The sequence below is a fragment of the Egretta garzetta genome, unplaced genomic scaffold, assembly GCF_000687185.1.
Source record: "Egretta garzetta isolate BGI_Z169 unplaced genomic scaffold, ASM68718v1 scaffold94, whole genome shotgun sequence".
Taxonomy (NCBI): Eukaryota; Metazoa; Chordata; class Aves; order Pelecaniformes; family Ardeidae; genus Egretta; species Egretta garzetta.
Window position 1 is genome coordinate 7,316,260 of NW_009259683.1, and position 18,886 is coordinate 7,335,145.

At 40.5% G+C, this 18,886-nt stretch overlaps 1 protein-coding gene across 1 annotated transcript in view; it reads left to right on the forward strand.

Annotated features, from left to right (window-relative positions):
* Positions 1-18,886, forward strand: part of IGF2BP3 (insulin like growth factor 2 mRNA binding protein 3) — a 118,768-nt gene that overhangs the window by 71,480 nt on the left and 28,402 nt on the right. The window contains exons 4-9 of the mRNA XM_009638673.2: positions 1,659-1,710; positions 1,804-1,867; positions 12,390-12,674; positions 14,856-14,990; positions 15,558-15,680; positions 18,125-18,260. Coding sequence (XP_009636968.1) covers positions 1,659-1,710; positions 1,804-1,867; positions 12,390-12,674; positions 14,856-14,990; positions 15,558-15,680; positions 18,125-18,260 — 795 coding nt within the window. The remainder of the gene's footprint in view (positions 1-1,658; positions 1,711-1,803; positions 1,868-12,389; positions 12,675-14,855; positions 14,991-15,557; positions 15,681-18,124; positions 18,261-18,886) is intronic.

Here is an 18,886-nt window from a genome sequence, read left to right on the forward strand (position 1 = left end):
GAATTGAAAAGACAATTCAGCCTAGGCTAATCTCTGCTTGTAGGAGGAGAGGACAATTAACTTGTCTATGAAAACAAAACAGTTGCCAAGAAAACTTACTGGACCCTATACGAGAAGGATGGGGAAATTCTGCAGTTAAAAGTAGTAATACGTTGCTCAAACTTGGTGAGCAGTGCATTGCCTTTTAAATACCTGGTTTGAAATATTACCGTTGAAATGCCTGCGTGCAATTTCAATTTTAATAGGTGGCAAAGATTGGAAATCTTACTGATGTAAGTTGTCATTAAGTTTGGGCATATAAACTGCAATTTATCTTAAATGTCTTTTATATTGTAGTAAAAATATACAGTACATTAATAAATTATAATTTTGAATTTTTAATCGCATGAGGATGTAGATTCTGAATTTTAGATCTTTAGGGACTGGGGTTTTGTGCCCACTCAGTTGCTGGTTATAGCAAGTGGAAGCGTACTGCACTGAGAAGCCGCACAGATGCGTTTTTATGCCTGCCACTTTCCTTCTGTCCTTGCCTCCTTGTTTCCTTCCTTTCCCAAAAGGGTTTCCTCCCTTTCATTCTGACATTTTGTTTTAAGACTGAAGTGAAGAATGACCCTTTGGTCACAGAAGAGGTTGCAAGTTTACTTTTGCACTTCTTGGTGTAAATTGTGACCTTCTCCAGCATCGTTTTGATTCTTGAGACGAAGCATTAGGATGCAGCAAACCACAATGATGTGCCTGTGTTCTGTGCTAGCCACTGCTGCAGTCACTGTCTTCTGGAACATTATTCTCACCAGGAAGAAAATAAAGTATATACCATGTGATTTTTAGAAGCAATACAACTGTGGGTGTAATTTAATGTTTTTACTGGAATATTCTGACACCTTGATTTTCCTAAAAGTCTCATTGTTTCTTGCCCCTTCTTCATCCTTCATTTGACTAAATAGAACAAATTATGCCAAATAAAACTACTTTATTCAGATTTCTTTTGCTCCTTTTCATATGTTTTTACCTGTTCCTCCCTAGCTTTCTACCAAGTGACAAATTAATTGTGACCTTCAAATAATTGTGAAGATACTGTTGTGAGTGGTTCCTCTGGAATGGCTCTTTGGGAAAACTGTCAAAAGTAATTGTGGAACAGCTTTTGATGTGCTGATTGTTCTGGTTAACTTCTCTATGTGGACAAGCCCCCGCTAAGTAGGAGAATAATGTTTTTATGTATGGCCTAAGTGTACTGGGAGGAAAAAAAAAATACCCCAAACAGTGGCAAAGTTACATACATGTGCTTGGGATGTATGGAAAGACTGTATTCCGGATTTGCTCTTCTCTTTCTGCCTCTGCTTTAGCCCACTCTGAGAACAGGTAACTTAGAGGTTTATTTTCAAGGTTTGGGACTTAGTGCAGTGTGACTTCTTGGAGTTATGCTCTGTATTTTCATATTCCTGAGGTTTTGAACACTGATTTTGTGATGTGAGAAAGAAAACTAGCAATGTGTGCTTATTCTTCCCGAAACAGTTAACATTTCTTTCTTATTCGAGCGGATGTCTTGAATGCTGCGTGTTCCAATAAAACTGTTACAAATTTTAGTGGTTTTACAGGCTTTTTTTCTTTGTAATCTGTTTTGAAATTGAAATCTGTCATTTCTTTTTACCCCTTGATAGGTGCTGGATAGTTTGTTAGCTCAGTATGGAACAGTGGAGAACTGTGAGCAAGGTATGGCTCTACTCTCAAATTGTTTTTAGATTTGTAGTGGGAAGGGAGTTGCACACTGAACTTAACCTCTTTCCATTGCGTTTTCCTCTCTAGTGAACACTGACACGGAGACTGCAGTTGTAAATGTAACATATGGCAATAAGGACCAGGCTAGACAGTAAGTATCTTATTTATTTGTTACTGTTGTCTGACTTGCGTTTTGGAATTCATGTTGTTGCGGTTTTACATGCAACTTCACTTCTGATTAATTTATTGATAAAATGATCACGTAAGCATTAACTTTTAAGAAAGTCTCTTGGTCTTCCTCTTGCTAAGTCTTGTGCGCTTTACCTTAATTTGCTATTTTTTGTTATCAACTTTTCCTGCCCTTTGATTAAAAATAAATTAATCATTTTGAAAATTGAATATTTGGGTAAAATTATTTGGCTGGGGAGGGCAGAAAGTTAATGACTTGCCAATGACAGAAGATGGGAGTTACTGCTTAATGCTTTTTAGCTGTGTTGTAAAAAAAGTTTTGTGATGCCCTCTTACAGTGTTGGTTGTTATGTGTCTGTCTTCTGGTTAGCAGCTGCATTCTTCTCCTATTTGTTTTTGTTTCTTTTGGTTTTTCTACATTTTTCCCTTAAATTATTTTTTTAATTAGAAAATTTAATGCTGCTTCCAAACACAAAAAGGTCGCAATCCAAATACCTAAAATAATTTATTTGGACTTTTTGAACTTTGGGCCATATATTTTACACTTGCTTATATCTTCAGTAGCTGATAACTTTTAATCTAGATATTAAAACTTAAAAATATGCTTTATATTCTTAATCAATGGTTGTATATCCTTTTCCTTTAAACACCCACATTTATATTATGCCATAGGTTCAATTTTTGCTTTTCTACCACAGGTAGAAAAAGGACCTGTGTATTCCTTAATTTTTAATCTGGTGACCTAAACACATTTCCCCTCTTTCTAGCCGTAGCAGGTTAAACAAAACCAAACCCATGGAATAGCCTACACTGATCTTTTTATTTTAACTTTGAAATTTCTGCCACCTTGTGGCTAACTAAAAGCAGCAGTTAAGATGCTGAGTATGCTTATGGTATGCATTAATTCAAAATTACAAATGAAATAATATTTGTACATATAATTAAGTAATTATGACTTCTGTGTAACTTGAATGCAACAGATGTATTTAATCTTTCAAAGTGTTAGGTTACTTGTTAGTGTATTCTAAACAAATGTGATGGGAAACTTGTGTCAGTGGTGTCTCCTTTGTACGCCAGAGCTGAAGGAAACAGTGTTTTTCTTGAATTCACTATTTAACTTTTCTCAAAATCTGAATCATTCAATGAGTTCTTCTTCAGGTTCTTGTGTTGGTTTTAATTCTGTTGCACAGTAATTAAGAAAAACATGAAATTTCTAGTTCTGAAGAATGCTATGGTGCAGTATTAAAAACTAATGCCACATGTGCCAGTTCCTTCTCTGAAAATGTAAGAAGGAAGTACCTAAAATACTGTGGAAAGAAGCATGATGCATATTTTTGAGCTGTCTGTCATCTGTGGTGTGGGTTCCTGTTGTGCACTCCCTCCTGAAGTTGAAAACAACAACATACAGTTTCTCTCCCCTCAAGCTGTACTTGTTAGATTTTAAGGTCAATCCTGAGAAAACGCTGAGATAAGCCAAGGCTGTGAAGAAGCGTCTGAGATGATAAAATACCATTTTGCATGAGAAATCACATGACAATAACTGAAACCATCTTGAGTTTGAAGCAGGTGGTGATGGAGGAGGAGGACCTGAAGTGACATGGGTTGAATGATGATGTAGAGTTTGGTTGTCTTGAATGGGTAGAGCAAGTGGAGGAGCCTTGATTTGCTTTTGTGAATGGTTTGATGTGGACATGAGGTTTTTCTAAGGGGTTGAGTCCATTTTTCTGTACAGAAAACATTAACTCAGATTGGCTGGGTTCAGGATGCAACCTTGCAACCATTTAGAAACCCCTAAGAGAAGTAGTGGCCGGATAGAGGTTTTTCTAGGAAAAAGCTTTGAGGAATTGCAATGAAGAATCACTACAGAACCTCTGTGTGTGGCTTTTCCGTAGTGACTGTGGTGGTGTTTCAGCTGAATTCTTCTTGCAGACATGACCTAGCTTTGCTTCTGGGAACTGGCTGTGGTGGACGGCAGTGGCTGTGGAGGGGGCGTAGCATATGAGTGCTGATAGCTGATAAAAGGCAGTGTTGGTCAGCCTATGCAGTACGAGGAGTAACAAGAACTGACTTTATCGAAAGCTCTTTAGAGTCGTTGAGAATCAGCAGCTGATAACAACTTTGTATTTTGAAATTTAGCTCTTTAGGGTAAATGACACTCTTAGCCATGACTTTTGGAGCAAACACTGTGACACGAAATTTTCTATGCTGCCGCATACAGTGGGTCCCTAGTTCTAATTGCGTCTTTTCTGTACTTTCTGCAACACACACACTAACCTCACAGTTAACAGTGCTGACTGACAAAACATGGAAGGTTGGCTACTTCCCCGCTGGATAGACTGTATGGCATTGCTGTGCCTCTTGGAGTGTGTACTGGCAACGCTGGGTGGTGAAGGTGCCATAACACAATCTGGAGATATTTTTGATAAGCAATTCTAAACAAGTGTGGTATGCATTGCTTGGAGGATGTTACTTTTGAACAAAACTTTTGGTTCCACCCAGCTGGGAAACTGAGCTTTCTTCTGCCTTGCAAGCCTAGTTGTTGTGGCAGAGATTTTTTTTCCTCTAGGCTTGTACTGCAGTTGCGGCATATTCAATACAGAGCTGCATCCAAAATTAACTTGGAAACTGAAATCAGTGAAGAATGCTGCAGTCCTTTTGAGAAACAAGTCTTGGACAGAGCATGCAGCACCCAAAATCTGAGATGTGTGCAGTTATTGACTTCTAGTTGGAACTGAGGTCTGTGGCTTTGACCTGTTGTAGTGATGCCTCTTTCCTAGCTGGATAGCCATGAGGCTCTCTTGGCAGAAGAAGCAGGACGCTGCTTCTCATCTTTATGTGACCAGAGCAGAGGAGCCAGCGTGGCAGATCAGGTACTTGTAGGAAGCCTGGTAGGCTTGTGGAGAGATGTACAGCAAGTAGAGTGCCATGCACAGGCCTGGGAAAATCACCCTTCCCTCTCCGGGACTGTGGGTAGCGAGGAGAAGGCTGGGACTGCCAGGACACTTCTGTGACCCTGTCCCTCCTCTCCTGCAAGCGCTTGGGAGGAGGAGGAGGGAACTGTACCAACTCAAATTGCCCCTGCCACCGTCCTTCCTAGAAACTGGAGAGGGCCTTATAAAGCGTGGGCATGCTGCTGTGGCACATGGAATTACTGAACGTCGTGGTGGGTTACGGAATATTTGGAAGAGAGGAGTTCAGAGGGTGAGCAGCAGAGCCTGGAGCCCGTGGTTCAGTTCAAACAACCCCACCAGCCGCATGTGAGGTACTGAGGCAGCTCAGGACCATTTCTTGCCAAAGTGCACCCCCTCTTATCCCAATATGGATCCCCGAGCGCAACCAGCAGGACGCACTGACCGTGTCCTTGTGACGCGCAGCCACCTAAATTATGGTTGTCATAGTGCATGCTACAGGATTTAGCTCTACCCAAGATTTTGGAAGGGAAATTTTGTGCAAAGTTGGCCTCACATATACGGAGTGGGTGTATATTGTTTTAGTATGGGGCTAGGTGTCTATTTTTTGTCTTATTTTTTAGCTCAGGAACGAAGCATGGGTGTTGGTTGTGTCTCATAACTGGTGTATTTTAAATGCAGGCTGCAATATGAGGAGCTCAGGATCTGCGTCTCTGCAGATATAAGTAGGTATATTACTTTGAGTGTTAAGACACCAGTGGTCACCTTTGAATTGGGATAGTTGCAAAAAGAAACATTTTTTTTTTTTACCCTTTCAATGAAGCACAAAGCCCTGTGTGTGCACACAACATGTATCCCTGAAGAATGAATAAGAGTTCACATAACTAATACTTTTACATGCCATCATGGGTCAGGGCTAATGTTCCTATGGCAACGATAATACTGAAAATTCAGTGGCGTATGATTATAAGCTTAGATTTCTTTTTTTTGCTTTGTTTTTATTTTCAGAAATACTAATGAGAACTATATTTTTATTTAATGCAAAAAAACAATCATTACGCCAAAGAAATTGCCATGTATATATCTTTTCAGTACGCAAACATATCTGCTCGGGGAGGGGAAAAAGAAAGGTGGTGTATGTACAAGCTGCATGTGGGAGTGAAATGTGTTCTCCATCTAGTGCTTAGTGTCATCGTGCTATCAATGGATGAATGATTTCCAGCACAAGACTGTGCTTTTACTGTATTCATTTGTCTAGGATGTTTAACCTCCGCTAGCATCAGAAAGGAGGAGGCTGGGCAAACATCCTCTCATAGGGAGCTCAAAGAGGACAGTGGTGAGATGTCATTTTGATGGGGAAAAAAACTCAGGTGACTAATTTACAAAATATTTGTTTAAGGGTTTTGTTTTTATGTAGGGATCCTCTTCTGTGCAGGTGTCACGTGAACAGAAGCCAGGCTGCTATACACATTAGCAGAGCATAGGCAGTGGTTGCTGTAGGATTTTTTTGTGAAACAAATTCATTAAGAGTCTGAACTATACTATGAGATTTCTGTGTGCGAGCACTTGCTGGTATTTGAAACAGAAACATTTTCTGGTTTTACTAAATATTAATTTTTAAAGACGATTTGGACGAGGAGGGCACCTCTTAATGAGGAAGTTTACAGAATTTTTCTCCATCTTGGTCCTCATTAAGTGACTCTAAGGCTATTAGCCCTTCTGTAAAAGGTATTTTGTGGATTGTTTCAGTAGGTACTAGTAGTGCCCTCTGACAGAGGTAATCTGCATGGCCTTCTGGCTGTGGAAGGAGACCCACAGCCCTATTTGGGAAGGCAGAGGCCTTTTCAGAAAGGCAGAGGTGATGTTGCTGTAGCTTTGGGCTTGAGTTTCTGAGGTGGTCAGTCGATATGAGTATGTGCTTTACAAAAGGAGCTGGATTTAATGTGTATTTGGTGGCCTGCAGCAACGATGATAGCCTTGACTGAAGTGGGTGCCTCCAATGCCGTGAAGAACCAGGTGCTTGCTTTCCTCTGAGGCTCAGGCTTTCCCAGGGAGCAGGGAACTCCTAGAAAGAGTCCAGAGGAGGGCAACTAGGATGATAAAATCTGCGTCTCTGCAGATATAAGTAGGTATATTACTTTGAGTGTTAAGACACCAGTGGTCACCTTTGAATTGGGATAGTTGCAAAAAGAAACATTTTTTTTTTTACCCTTTCAATGAAGCACAAAGCCCTGTGTGTGCACACAACATGTATCCCTGAAGAATGAATAAGAGTTCACATAACTAATACTTTTACATGCCATCATGGGTCAGGGCTAATGTTCCTATGGCAACGATAATACTGAAAATTCAGTGGTGTATGATTATAAGCTTAGATTTCTTTTTTTTGCTTTGTTTTTATTTTCAGAAATACTAATGAGAACTATATTTTTATTTAATGCAAAAAAACAATCATTATGCCAAAGAAATTGCCATGTATATATCTTTTCAGTACGCAAACATATCTGCTCGGGGAGGGGAAAAAGGAAGGTGGTGTATGTACAAGCTGCATGTGGGAGTGAAATGTGTTCTCCATCTAGTGCTTAGTGTCATCGTGCTATCAATGGATGAATGATTTCCAGCACAAGACTGTGCTTTTACTGTATTCATTTGTCTAGGATGTTTAACCTCCGCTAGCATCAGAAAGGAGGAGGCTGGGCAAACATCCTCTCATAGGGAGCTCAAAGAGGACAGTGGTGAGATGTCATTTTGATGGGGAAAAAAACTCAGGTGACTAATTTACAAAATATTTGTTTAAGGGTTTTGTTTTTATGTAGGGATCCTCTTCTGTGCAGGTGTCACGTGAACAGAAGCCAGGCTGCTATACACATTAGCAGAGCATAGGCAGTGGTTGCTGTAGGATTTTTTTGTGAAACAAATTCATTAAGAGTCTGAACTATACTATGAGATTTCTGTGTGCGAGCACTTGCTGGTATTTGAAACAGAAACATTTTCTGGTTTTACTAAATACTAATTTTTAAAGACGATTTGGACGAGGAGGGCACCTCTTAATGAGGAAGTTTACAGAATTTTTCTCCATCTTGGTCCTCATTAAGTGACTCTAAGGCTATTAGCCCTTCTGTAAAAGGTATTTTGTGGATTGTTTCAGTAGGTACTAGTAGTGCCCTCTGACAGAGGTAATCTGCATGGCCTTCTGGCTGTGGAAGGAGACCCACAGCCCTATTTGGGAAGGCAGAGGCCTTTTCAGAAAGGCAGAGGTGATGTTGCTGTAGCTTTGGGCTTGAGTTTCTGAGGTGGTCAGTTGATATGAGTATGTGCTTTACAAAAGGAGCTGGATTTAATGTGTATTTGGTGGCCTGCAGCAACGATGATAGCCTTGACTGAAGTGGGTGCCTCCAATGCCGTGAAGAACCAGGTGCTTGCTTTCCTCTGAGGCTCAGGCTTTCCCAGGGAGCAGGGAACTCCTAGAAAGAGTCCAGAGGAGGGCAACTAGGATGATAAAGGGACTGGACCATCTCCCCTGTGAGGAAAGGCTGAGAGAGTTGGGCTTGTTCAGCCTGAAGAAAAGACTGAGAGGGGACCTCATCAACACATACAAATATCTTAAGGGTGGATGTCACGAGGATGGAGCCAGACTCTTCTCAGTGGTGCCCAGTGACAGGACAAGGGGCAATGGGCACAAACTGAAACAAAAGAGGTTTCAGTTGAATATGAGGAAGAACTTCTTTACTTTGAGGGTGACAGAGCACTGGAACAGGCTGCCCAGGGGGGTTGTGGAGTCTCCTTCTCTGGAGATATTCAAAGCCTGCCTGGACAAAGTCCTGTGTAACATGCTCTAGGAGAACCTGCTTTGGCAGGGGAGTTGGACTAGATGATCTCCCGAGGTCCCCTCCAACCCTTGCCATTCTGTTATGGCTCTCTGGATAGCAAGTGCTGTCCTAGATGCTGTTTTACAAGTATTTTTGCATCCATCTAGATGGACAATTCTTAATCACTCATCTCTCTTCTTGGTTTCTTCTTCCCCCCCCCCGAAGTAGTGCCTAGATGCTTCTAAATTTTTGGGCTTGTTACGGTGCTGAAGGACTGCTGAGCCATTACTTTGCTTGATTCCAGCCCTATGTTTTGTGCCATAAAGTTGATTTAAATGAGTTCAGAACAGTTAAATAAAGGTGTATGAGAATACTTTAAAAACTTAGTGAAAACTGTCAATTGTTAGAGTGTGAAGGCCAGGCTCAACAGCTAAAGTGACTCTTCAAAAGCTGTGGGCTTGTGTCTTCTGTAAGAAATGCACCAGAACTGTGTATTTGTTGCATTGCTGAAAACTAGTTATCTTGGCTTTCCTGTGTGTGTGCTCAAATCAGCGCAGAGTGTGGGACCACCTGCCCAGGAAACATCAGTTCCACAGAAGGCTTTGGAGACCAGTGTTTAATTACAGACTCTTCTGACTTCTGGTCACTTGAACAAGTCAAATTATAAACCAAGTTAGTCTATAACACATGGAGTCACCGGGTGAATTAGCTATTTTCAAGTTTTTCTCTGTAAATATCTAGACTAATTTAAACAAGTGATACTATTCTGGTATCTTTAGTATATTAGAGAATCTAGTATCCAGTACTACAGATACTGTAGTACCTAACCAGAGAAGTGAACTTTAAAGCAGGTTTGCCTTCAAATACTTGCTCACAAACCACCCATCCAATATTTTTTAGTGTTATTTTTCCATGCTATTTTATGGCTTTGGTGACCAGGGATCATTCACTGCTGACATGATTTTCCACAACGGCAAAAGAACTTTTCTCAATTTGCTTTGAATTTAACGTACTTATATAGAACAATTTAGCAATTTATAAATTGTTCTTAAGTAGAAAAATTCCAACCTTCTTTCCAGGAAAAGTATGGCATACATATGTGCCAGTTGTTGCTGTATAAAGTTTGTTGTGAAAACATGATAGGTATGTACTTGGTTGCAAATAAAAAGCCTAGTCTTTTCCTCCCCTACCACTTGCAAAGAAGAGTGAGAAGTCTCATGCACTGATTTAATGTAAGTGTTTTATATTAATGCTGGGATTCTGGTCTAAGATGTTTTAAGGCCAGAGGAGACTGAAGCATTTGGGGAAAGAAACAATGTCTGAACTTGTCAAATGAATGTGTGGAAGGGAATGAGTTGGGATGGACGTCAACCCGGAGCCTACCAGCACCTTCGCAGAATTGTTGATGCTCATCTCTCCAACATCTTGAGGTCTAATTCCAAAAGAAACGGGGCTTGTGCAACTGCACTGTCTGGTGGTGCATTTCTCTCCCTGGTAGCAATTCAGCCTTTGGGCTGACTTCAGTAAAACTCAACCCAAAGACAGTGGTCTTGGATATTTGCAACCAACAAGAACTTAGTATGCTCAGGTTGCATAAAAAGGGAAGGCTCCAGACCTCTTTCCCAGATAAAGATCTCTAGGGAGAGAGACTTCAGTGAAATGCCTTTCAGGCATTGGAAATCCATGCAGAAACCAAAACTTAAAAGACAAATCTATAGAATACAAATTTTACTAGTCCAGCTGCTCACTGCCCTTACTGTTTTGTAAACACAGCTTTCTGTGTAATAAAATACTCTTCAAAGTCCATAGAGTAAAAGTTAAGAAATGTCAGCTTTGAAATAGCCTCAGCAAATTTTAATCCAGCTCTCTTTTGCCATATGCTGTATGAGATTCTTCTATTATGGGAGCAATTACACTCCTGCCCTGTTCCCAAAGGATGCGAGTCTCATTTGGTGAACAGAAGTACTTAATGAGCAGTGATCAGTTATTCAATATTTTGCTTTCCTTGTTCATTGGCATTGCCTTGGGCCTTATTTATTACTAGACCTTATTAAATGCTGCTCCAAAGACACAAATTGCTTGTTTTCTCATAAGCTCTTTACTGTCTGGCTGGAGTATTTTGGGGATGCTGGTTCAACCCCTGGGAGATGAAGGGCACGTTATCCTCAGTACACATAAACCACTTCTTACCTGCAAAGCTGCTGCTCAGCTTCAACAGCATCTGAGACCCAGGCTGTCAAGTGGGAGACCTGGGAGATGAGTAGTACTTTTCATGGGCTACCTTCAAAAATTTAGGCAATTGGCTGGCTTCTTCCTTTATCTCTGCAGTAGAGGCAGGAGTCAAAGTGGTGCCAAGGGTAGTGTTTGGTAAACTGGCCTCTGTCACCTGCAAATGTGCGTGAATGGGTTAAGTTTCTGAATTTGAGAGACCTTGCTCCAGAGCATACAGCTGTTGGAGCTTTTTAACAAAAATGTTGGTGGGATCTTTAATATTGGATGGAAACCTCCTCCCTCCCACTATCGCTTTTACTGCTAGGTTTTGTTTAAAGACAAAATTTAAATTAATCTATGGACCAAGATTAAGCCTGGCATTTATAAACTACCCCAAATCAATGTATGTTGCTGATGAGCTGAATAACATGCCTTCTGTAGCAAAATTCGAAATGTCTTTTTTGGGTGTGTTAATTTTATACCACTAGCTTACCGGTGTGCTGTGTGTAGCTTAGTTGTTCCTATTGTTTCTTGGATCTTTAAAGATCAATTCCATTTGTGAGTGGAAGATCTTCTATTCTCCAGAAATCTGTCATTTTTAAGTTTAGAGCTGTGTTCCCTCTGTGAAGAGGAGACAACCAGCAGGTCAGGTTAACTTGCAAACTCGTGCCCACCTTGGTTAGAAAGAGGGGCTGGGCAGAGGGGGAGCTCAGCGACCGGGTGTGATGGGCCATGGCGCAACTGTGTTGTGTGCATTTGGGCAATATCCCTCCGAGATATTAAACAGAGAGCTCTGCTTTGCCTAAAAGCACGAGACAACTTGAAACACCTTTTCAGTGCCTTCTAACACCTTTGCACCTATGGAGAGTTTAACAGATGCATTGGCTTTAATTTCCTAGTTAACTTTTAAACCTGCTTACAATGTGACTAGTTGGTAAGCTGCAAAGCGCTGTTGTGGTCTGCTAAGTGGTGTTTCAAATGGAAAAGGAAAGAACCCGGGGGTGTCTTTTGTTTTCTTTTTTTTTTTTTTTTTTTCCCTTCCTGTCATAGCTCTGTCGGTTATTGCAAAAACTCCAGCCAAATAGCTGTGCTGGCAAAAACCCTAATGAAGGTGCTGTGATGGCAGCTAAAAAGTTTTCCCTCTGGTGCAGCTTTAATTCTATTTGGGAAACTGATTTAAATTAAATCAGGCAAAAGAATGCTTTTGAGTGTATAAGCTCTGTCTCCTGTGAGGTTTTGCTGATAGGGTTGCACCAGCAAAACCTTTAAAGTGCGCAGAAGCCCAGAGCAAGCAAGAACTAACTTGTAGTCCTTAATATGGTGACTTAAAAACAAAACAAAACAAAAAAAAAAACCAAAAGGAAAAGCTGTGTAATAAAAATCTTGACTGAAGAATTTTAAATGTAACTTTTCATCTTGGAACCAGTTTTTACTTTTGTCACGCAATTTAGAAAGACCAGAAGTCTATATCTGAATGACTTCAAATTTCATAAGGCCCTGCAAGTGATTATGATGGTTTTTTTTCTCCTCTCTCCTCCCTTTTGCAAATAAACAGAGCAATAGAAAAACTGAATGGGTTTCAGCTTGAAAACTATTCCTTGAAAGTTGCGTACATCCCCGATGAAATGGCAGCCCAGCAACCTCCGCAACAGCATCCCCAGGGAAGACGTGGATTTGGACAGAGGGGTCCTCCAAGGCAAGGGTCACCCGGCGCAAGCACAAGGCAGAAACCACAGTCGGACGTTCCTCTACGGATGCTGGTTCCCACGCAGTTTGTAGGAGCCATTATTGGGAAAGAAGGGGCGACAATCAGAAACATTACAAAGCAGACACAGTCCAAGTAAGTTACTTTACAAAACTGTAATTTTAAGCTTTAGTATTGTGTCCTCATCTCCCATGTAAAGGGAAACTTGTAAAGCTCGCAACTAACCTGTGTGGTCAGGGAGCAAATGAAGGTAACAGTGAACAGGAAAACTTTTGCAAGATTTATTTAAGGACCAAATTCTGTCCTTGACACATGTTCAGATACTAGCTGACTTGTTTCTCCTTTTTTAAAAAAAAAAAAAAAACAAAAACCAGGAAGTGCTAGTAGGATGGTACTTTATGCTGGTGAGTTTGTTTACAAATGTGTTAATAAGGTTCTGGAACAAAAAGTGAAACTGAAAGAGCTGTAATATATAGGTCTGTGGGACATACAGCCAGTGTGGTGACATATATAAGCCTTTAAGTGTTTATTATAGCTTTAGTTTACTTTAGGGCATTCCTAGAGAAAGAAAAAAACAACCTTCCTATCTCCCCTCTCTACTTGCACCTCACCCCCACGTATTTCTGGTGAATACATTTTTTGCTATCAAGTTGCAGACTGCACCAAAACACAGATTAAGGAAATGCATGGGAGGCAAAAAGCAAGCTGCTAAGTGACCTAAGAGGCTTAGAGAGCACTAGGGTCTAGAGACACTGGAGGAGATTGTTTTCAGTGCCTGTTAAATCCTTACCCACAAGGAGGAGCTCAGTGCAGATGCAGAAGGGAGGTGGGGATTGTGTTTGAAGCATTCTTCCAGGGTACCCCTAAGAGCTGAGAGTGAAAGATGTTGTCTTCAGCAGCACACTGGTGTGAGCCCCCAGCTCTGTAGTTAGAGCAGGCAGGACCTGCAAATGAGCTGTGTGTGAGGGTGGGTGGCTTCAGTTTTAAGAGTAGTTAATGAGGATAAGGGAGTCCTCTCTAATGACCACCCCCCCCTCCCCCCACTCCCCCCCCAACAAATAAACAAACAAACAGGCTTCCCCTCCCCCCTCAAACCCAGGATTATCATGATGCTCCTTTCAACCTCTCATTAGCATGTTGTAACCCAGGAGACAGCTGTGTTTAACAACACAGATTTAAGAGATTTGTGGTGTCCTGACAAAACTTGGTTGTAGTTTGCCTATGGGCAACCAATTTTTCAGGAGATATCTAAAATGTCTTTCTCAGACTATAAAAATCCTGGAAGATTGCCATAAGGAAAGCTTTCATCTCTTAAAAGAAGGATGCATAGGGCAGAAATAATCACAGGTTGCTAATTTTGCAGATAAATGACTTCAAGAATGGTCTTTTCATTGTTTTGGGGATAAAAAAAGAAATGTCACTTACTTCCAGTTGCACCAAGGATTGCCATGGGCTTCTTAGAAAATGTTGCATCATGAAACAAAATGAATTTTCAATATCAGAAAGAACAGGAAAAATAAAGGTGTTAATTGAAAAGTAGCATGGTTGGTTGTTAAGTTTGGTAACAGGTATGATTTGGGAGGGGAAGGGAGGAAGCAAAAAGCAGAGGTGGAAAGAGTATGGGACCTGCAGCTATTAGCAGAGGACAAATAATATCCAAGGCATTATCTTGATGCAAGTCATAATCAGTTTTTGTTAAATTCCTGGAGCTACGCAAACCGTGGTGTAGACTGAGGCTTTTGGGTGGTAGAGAGTGGAGTTAGAGGAAAGGTAATGTCAGGAAAAATCTTAGGTTTAAAAAGCATAGCAAAGTAATCTTCAGGATGAACGCAAGTACTGTGATGCTGTTTGCATCTACTTCTACTACTTCTCTAGTAGAGAGGTGCTAGGAAACTCTGCTGCTGAGGTCATTAACAAAAGAAAAGGTGGGACAAAGTCTGACTGTCGTCATTAGCGGAGCGACCGGGCTGGCGATAGAGCATTGGGAAAGCTGGATGAGATGTTGTCTTTGGTGGTTTGCCACAGACTGTCTACCTAACAACTCCCCTGGATAGCTTCATGAGAGTTCAGTGAGGAAAGGAGATCCCAGTGTCCACAAAGATGGGGTTTAGCAGGTAAAATCAGGAGAGGAGAGGCTCTTTCTAACACAAAAAGATAGCATTTATGAGATGTTTAAGTAGTTTTATCCTTTGCAAAATTAAACCACTTAAATGTAGTCAGTGTTAGCTCAAAATAAATTAGTTTTATGAGAGTTGGAAATATGCAAGGCTTACCATACAGTGCATGGTTACAGTTAGTGTTTTTCTTTCTTTCAAGAATTGATATTCATCGTAAAGAGAATGCAGGTGCTGCTGAGAAACCAATTACCATCCACTCAACTCCTGAAGGCTGCTCAACGGCTTGTAAAATTATTATGGAGATCATGCAAAAGGAAGCTCAAGATACTAAATTGTGAGTAAAAGGCATTTCATTGCGGAGGCATTAAAAATTCCGAATTCTTGTTGACTCCATTTAAAGATGTAGTCTTTAAAAACTGTTAGCAAGCGAATCTTTGTTGCCGTTATCCATATTTAAGTAGGTAAAGGAACTAAGACTTTTTTTCCTTTCAGGACAGTCTACTTGCTTAATTAGTCCCAGCATACATCTACATTTTCAGCCACTGTCTGGCTGTGATTTTGAGGTGAACTGGAGCAAATACTGAAGTTTCTTGAGCAACCAATAGCTTTTAATCAGTGAGCGTATAACAAGTTGTGAGCTCTCACTAAAAGCTTTAAGGTATATTTCTTCCTTCCCAACAGCTCTTGCTACTTCAGTCTGACTTTTATTTAGCAGGTATGTTACAATGAAGCTGTAGATGGTAGGGCTGAAATGTGCATTGCTCTCGGACTCATTCTGCATCTAGTATAAACATGTGTAAATGAATGGGAGTTGTAGACATTTCTATGAAAATATAATTTATCCATAACATGCATAAAAACTGTTCTCCAAAAGTCTCACTGGATGTAACCTCCATTACAGTACAGAAGAAATTCCCTTGAAGATATTGGCACATAACAACTTTGTTGGCCGACTTATTGGCAAAGAAGGAAGAAACCTGAAGAAAATTGAACAGGACACGGATACTAAAATCACGATATCTCCGTAAGTTTTCGGTGGCCTAATCTTTGGGTAAGATGGCTCAAATAGCAGCAATGCAGCTGTGGTTCTTTTCAGGTACAGAGTTCTTACAAAAATATCATGTGTGTTTTGAAGGCTGAGATAAGAACCTTTTGGAGGCCTTTACATAATGTGGATTAAACTATTACTTAAGCTCAGTTAAATTTAATGTAAACAGTGAGTCTTCATTGTAAACTCAGGCAAGAGCAAGCCTAAAAAAAACATAGGCTATGTGGAGCCTGTGTTAGACTATATTTTAAGTGTCGGTTGTTTTTAATATATTATACTGTATGTAATAACAAGTGGTTTTAAACTACAAGCCTGGATCAGTTCTGAGCTATGTGTGAAAATGCATGAAACTAGTGGTGGTTTAGTTTCTGGTATAGATCGTGTTTTTGGACAAAAGGGAAGGAAATAAAGCAAATACTGAAAAGAGTAATTTTTTAGTAGCAGTTCCGTCCCTCTTGGCCACTAGCAGCCCAACTGGGATACATTGACTAGTCTGCTTCAAAGCAATACCTGTTGGTCTGTGAGTTTGTGAAGGTAACTGAGACCTGTTCAAATTTAGCTGAGACTAAGCAGGAGTTTTCACCTTCACTGGAAATCTGCAAATCACTGATTAGATCAACATCTCTGTAGAAGCTTGGCTGTTAATAATAGTTTTATCCTGGAGCAATATCTTCAGAGAACCTCCTGTTCTGAATAACGAATACTCTGGCGTGAACTTTCGAGCATTTGAGGGCATTTTGGACTTAGGCTTTAGCCAGAAAGGGTGAGAATAAAGCTTATATGCTGTAGGAAAGGGAGAAAATTTGGAAGACATATGAAGATGTATGAAGAGGTGCAAATACATGCAGGAGACAAAAAAAGTGTGCTGCAGAAAATAGCTCAAATGAAGGCAAGGAAACTAAGAGTGAATGAGGTTTCTCAAAAAGAAGAAACTCAAAATTGGGTGAAAGAACCTGAGACCTTCCTGAAGGTATGTGAATGTTTATGGAATTAGTCTGAGGAAAAGCTAATCAACTGGAGAAAAAGGCACACAACTAAGTTTGTTTCAAGAATAGGTTTTGTAAGGCCAGCATGCTCTTAAATGTGTTGGCATAAGCATTTTGTAAACAGTACACAGACTGTTAATGCTGTTACTGAAAGGAAAAGAAATATGTACAGAGTAAATGAGATAATGGTCTTCATTCTGTGAAACCAACTTGTCTTTATTGATCATGACACAAATAACACCTTGTCTGTAAACACTGGCAGAGTATTTTTTAATTTAGCAAGTTAATGGTTTATTTGCATTAAAATCTTGGCCTCAAGATTATACTTGTCATGCCATGCCTGAAATAGCTCCATGAAGTTGCCTGGTTTAATCAGTACACAAAAAAAGAGCATACATGCCCATTGATTCTGCTTTGTCTAATTAGTCTTTCTCCTGGTATCTTCACTTAGGCTTTTTGGTAAGCTTGTCCATAAAGTTAAAGTAAGGCAGCTGGTTTGGGTTAGGGTTTCTTTTCTTCTGTGAGGTGTTTTCCACCACTTCCTTCCTGAGGCAGTAACTCGGTGCTCGCAAAGTGGAAACCTAAGGGTTGCTTTGTGGATGCGTTTCATGCTTGCTGCTGCTCAACTGAGATGTGCAGGTTGCGATGCTGTCTGCTGTGCAAGAAAGCAAACCTTGCATGCTGCTTCCTCTCTCCTTTCTGCCATGGGCTTCCTCACCCCTCCTGCATCCTACTCTGACTTTTTTTTTTTTTTTTTTTTTTTTTTTTTTTGGTCTTCAGCCCTTCACCTCATCTTTCCTCTCAGTACATGGATATGCCATGGCTTCCCAGTTGGTTTCTTCTATTTTACTGTAGTAGGTTGGCATTTGTAACCTAACAAAGCACTAGTTTAATGCTGTGATCCTTTCATTTTCCCTAAGGAGTTATTAGTGTTTTGCAGCAAATGTTGACTTGTGTACAGCTTTTGGTTTTCCTGTTATGAGGATTTGGAGGCTCTCCTGCAACAGTTTCACTGAGGGTTGGGCTTTTTCCCTCCCTCCTTCCTTAAGGAATCCAATATTGTTCTCAAGGAAAGAAAGGTTCTTATGGTCTGTGTTTCTGGGATGTCTAAAATGTCTGGTGCGCAAAGCTACACAGTGCTGCACTGCTCTGCAGCTCATGCTCCTACAGGGTGTGATGGCTTCCATCTTGTGTTGCACCTAAGCACACCTCAGCCATCTGATGCCAAACCTGGTTGCGATGGGTTTTGTTGTGTTTGCTGTGAGGACAGTGTTTGTCCAGACTCTGAGAACTGTGTTTGAGCATTGTTCCGAATTGATACCAAGCTCTTTGGAGGGCAAACTCAATGTGCTCGGTTGTCTTCATGCTCAAATGATAAACCTGGATTTACTCTCTGCTGTTTGCTAATTAACTGCGCTTCTGTTTCATTTGCAGATTGCAGGACTTGACACTCTATAATCCGGAAAGGACCATTACAGTTAAAGGCAGTATTGAAACTTGTGCCAAGGCTGAGGAAGAAATTATGAAGAAAATCAGGGAGTCCTATGAAAATGATATTGCTGCTATGAATGTGAGTTTTCTTGTGGCATGGACCTTTTCTGGAACTAAAACCATGGAAAGATTTAGGTGTGAGGGACCTAGGGAGGTCACCTGGCCCAGCAGAGGGGCTGCTCATTGTAGGGCTCACTTCAAAGTTAAATGAGTCTGTGCAGGGACTTGTCCCTTCTTGAACAGCTCCATGGGTAGAAAGTCCATAGTCTCTCTGGGCAGCCTGTGCCATGTCTCACTACTCTTATGGTGAAAATTTCTTTCCTAATACTGTATCAGAATTTCTCTGTTGCAACCTTTCTCTGCCTCTTGTGTTAATTTGTGGGGCTTGGGTGAGGTTTTTTTATTATTTATGTACGTATGCTATTTTCTGGTTTGTTTTGAGTAGGGGAACTGAGAAATTGATGTAGATTGAGAGGAAGAACGAGCATTTCACTCTCTTTGTTGCAAAAACCTAAAGGAATGTGTGTTTATGTACTACTGTGGTTTATGTGCTCTGGTTTGTATATGTTTCTTAAAGTAGTGATTCCCAGCTTCTTCATGTTAAAAGCATAACAACATATGGAAGAAGGATCTCTCCTGCTTTCAATTATTTAAGAGGCTTTATTAAGTTTTTTTCTTGACATAGATGATGCAGGCATTTAGTTA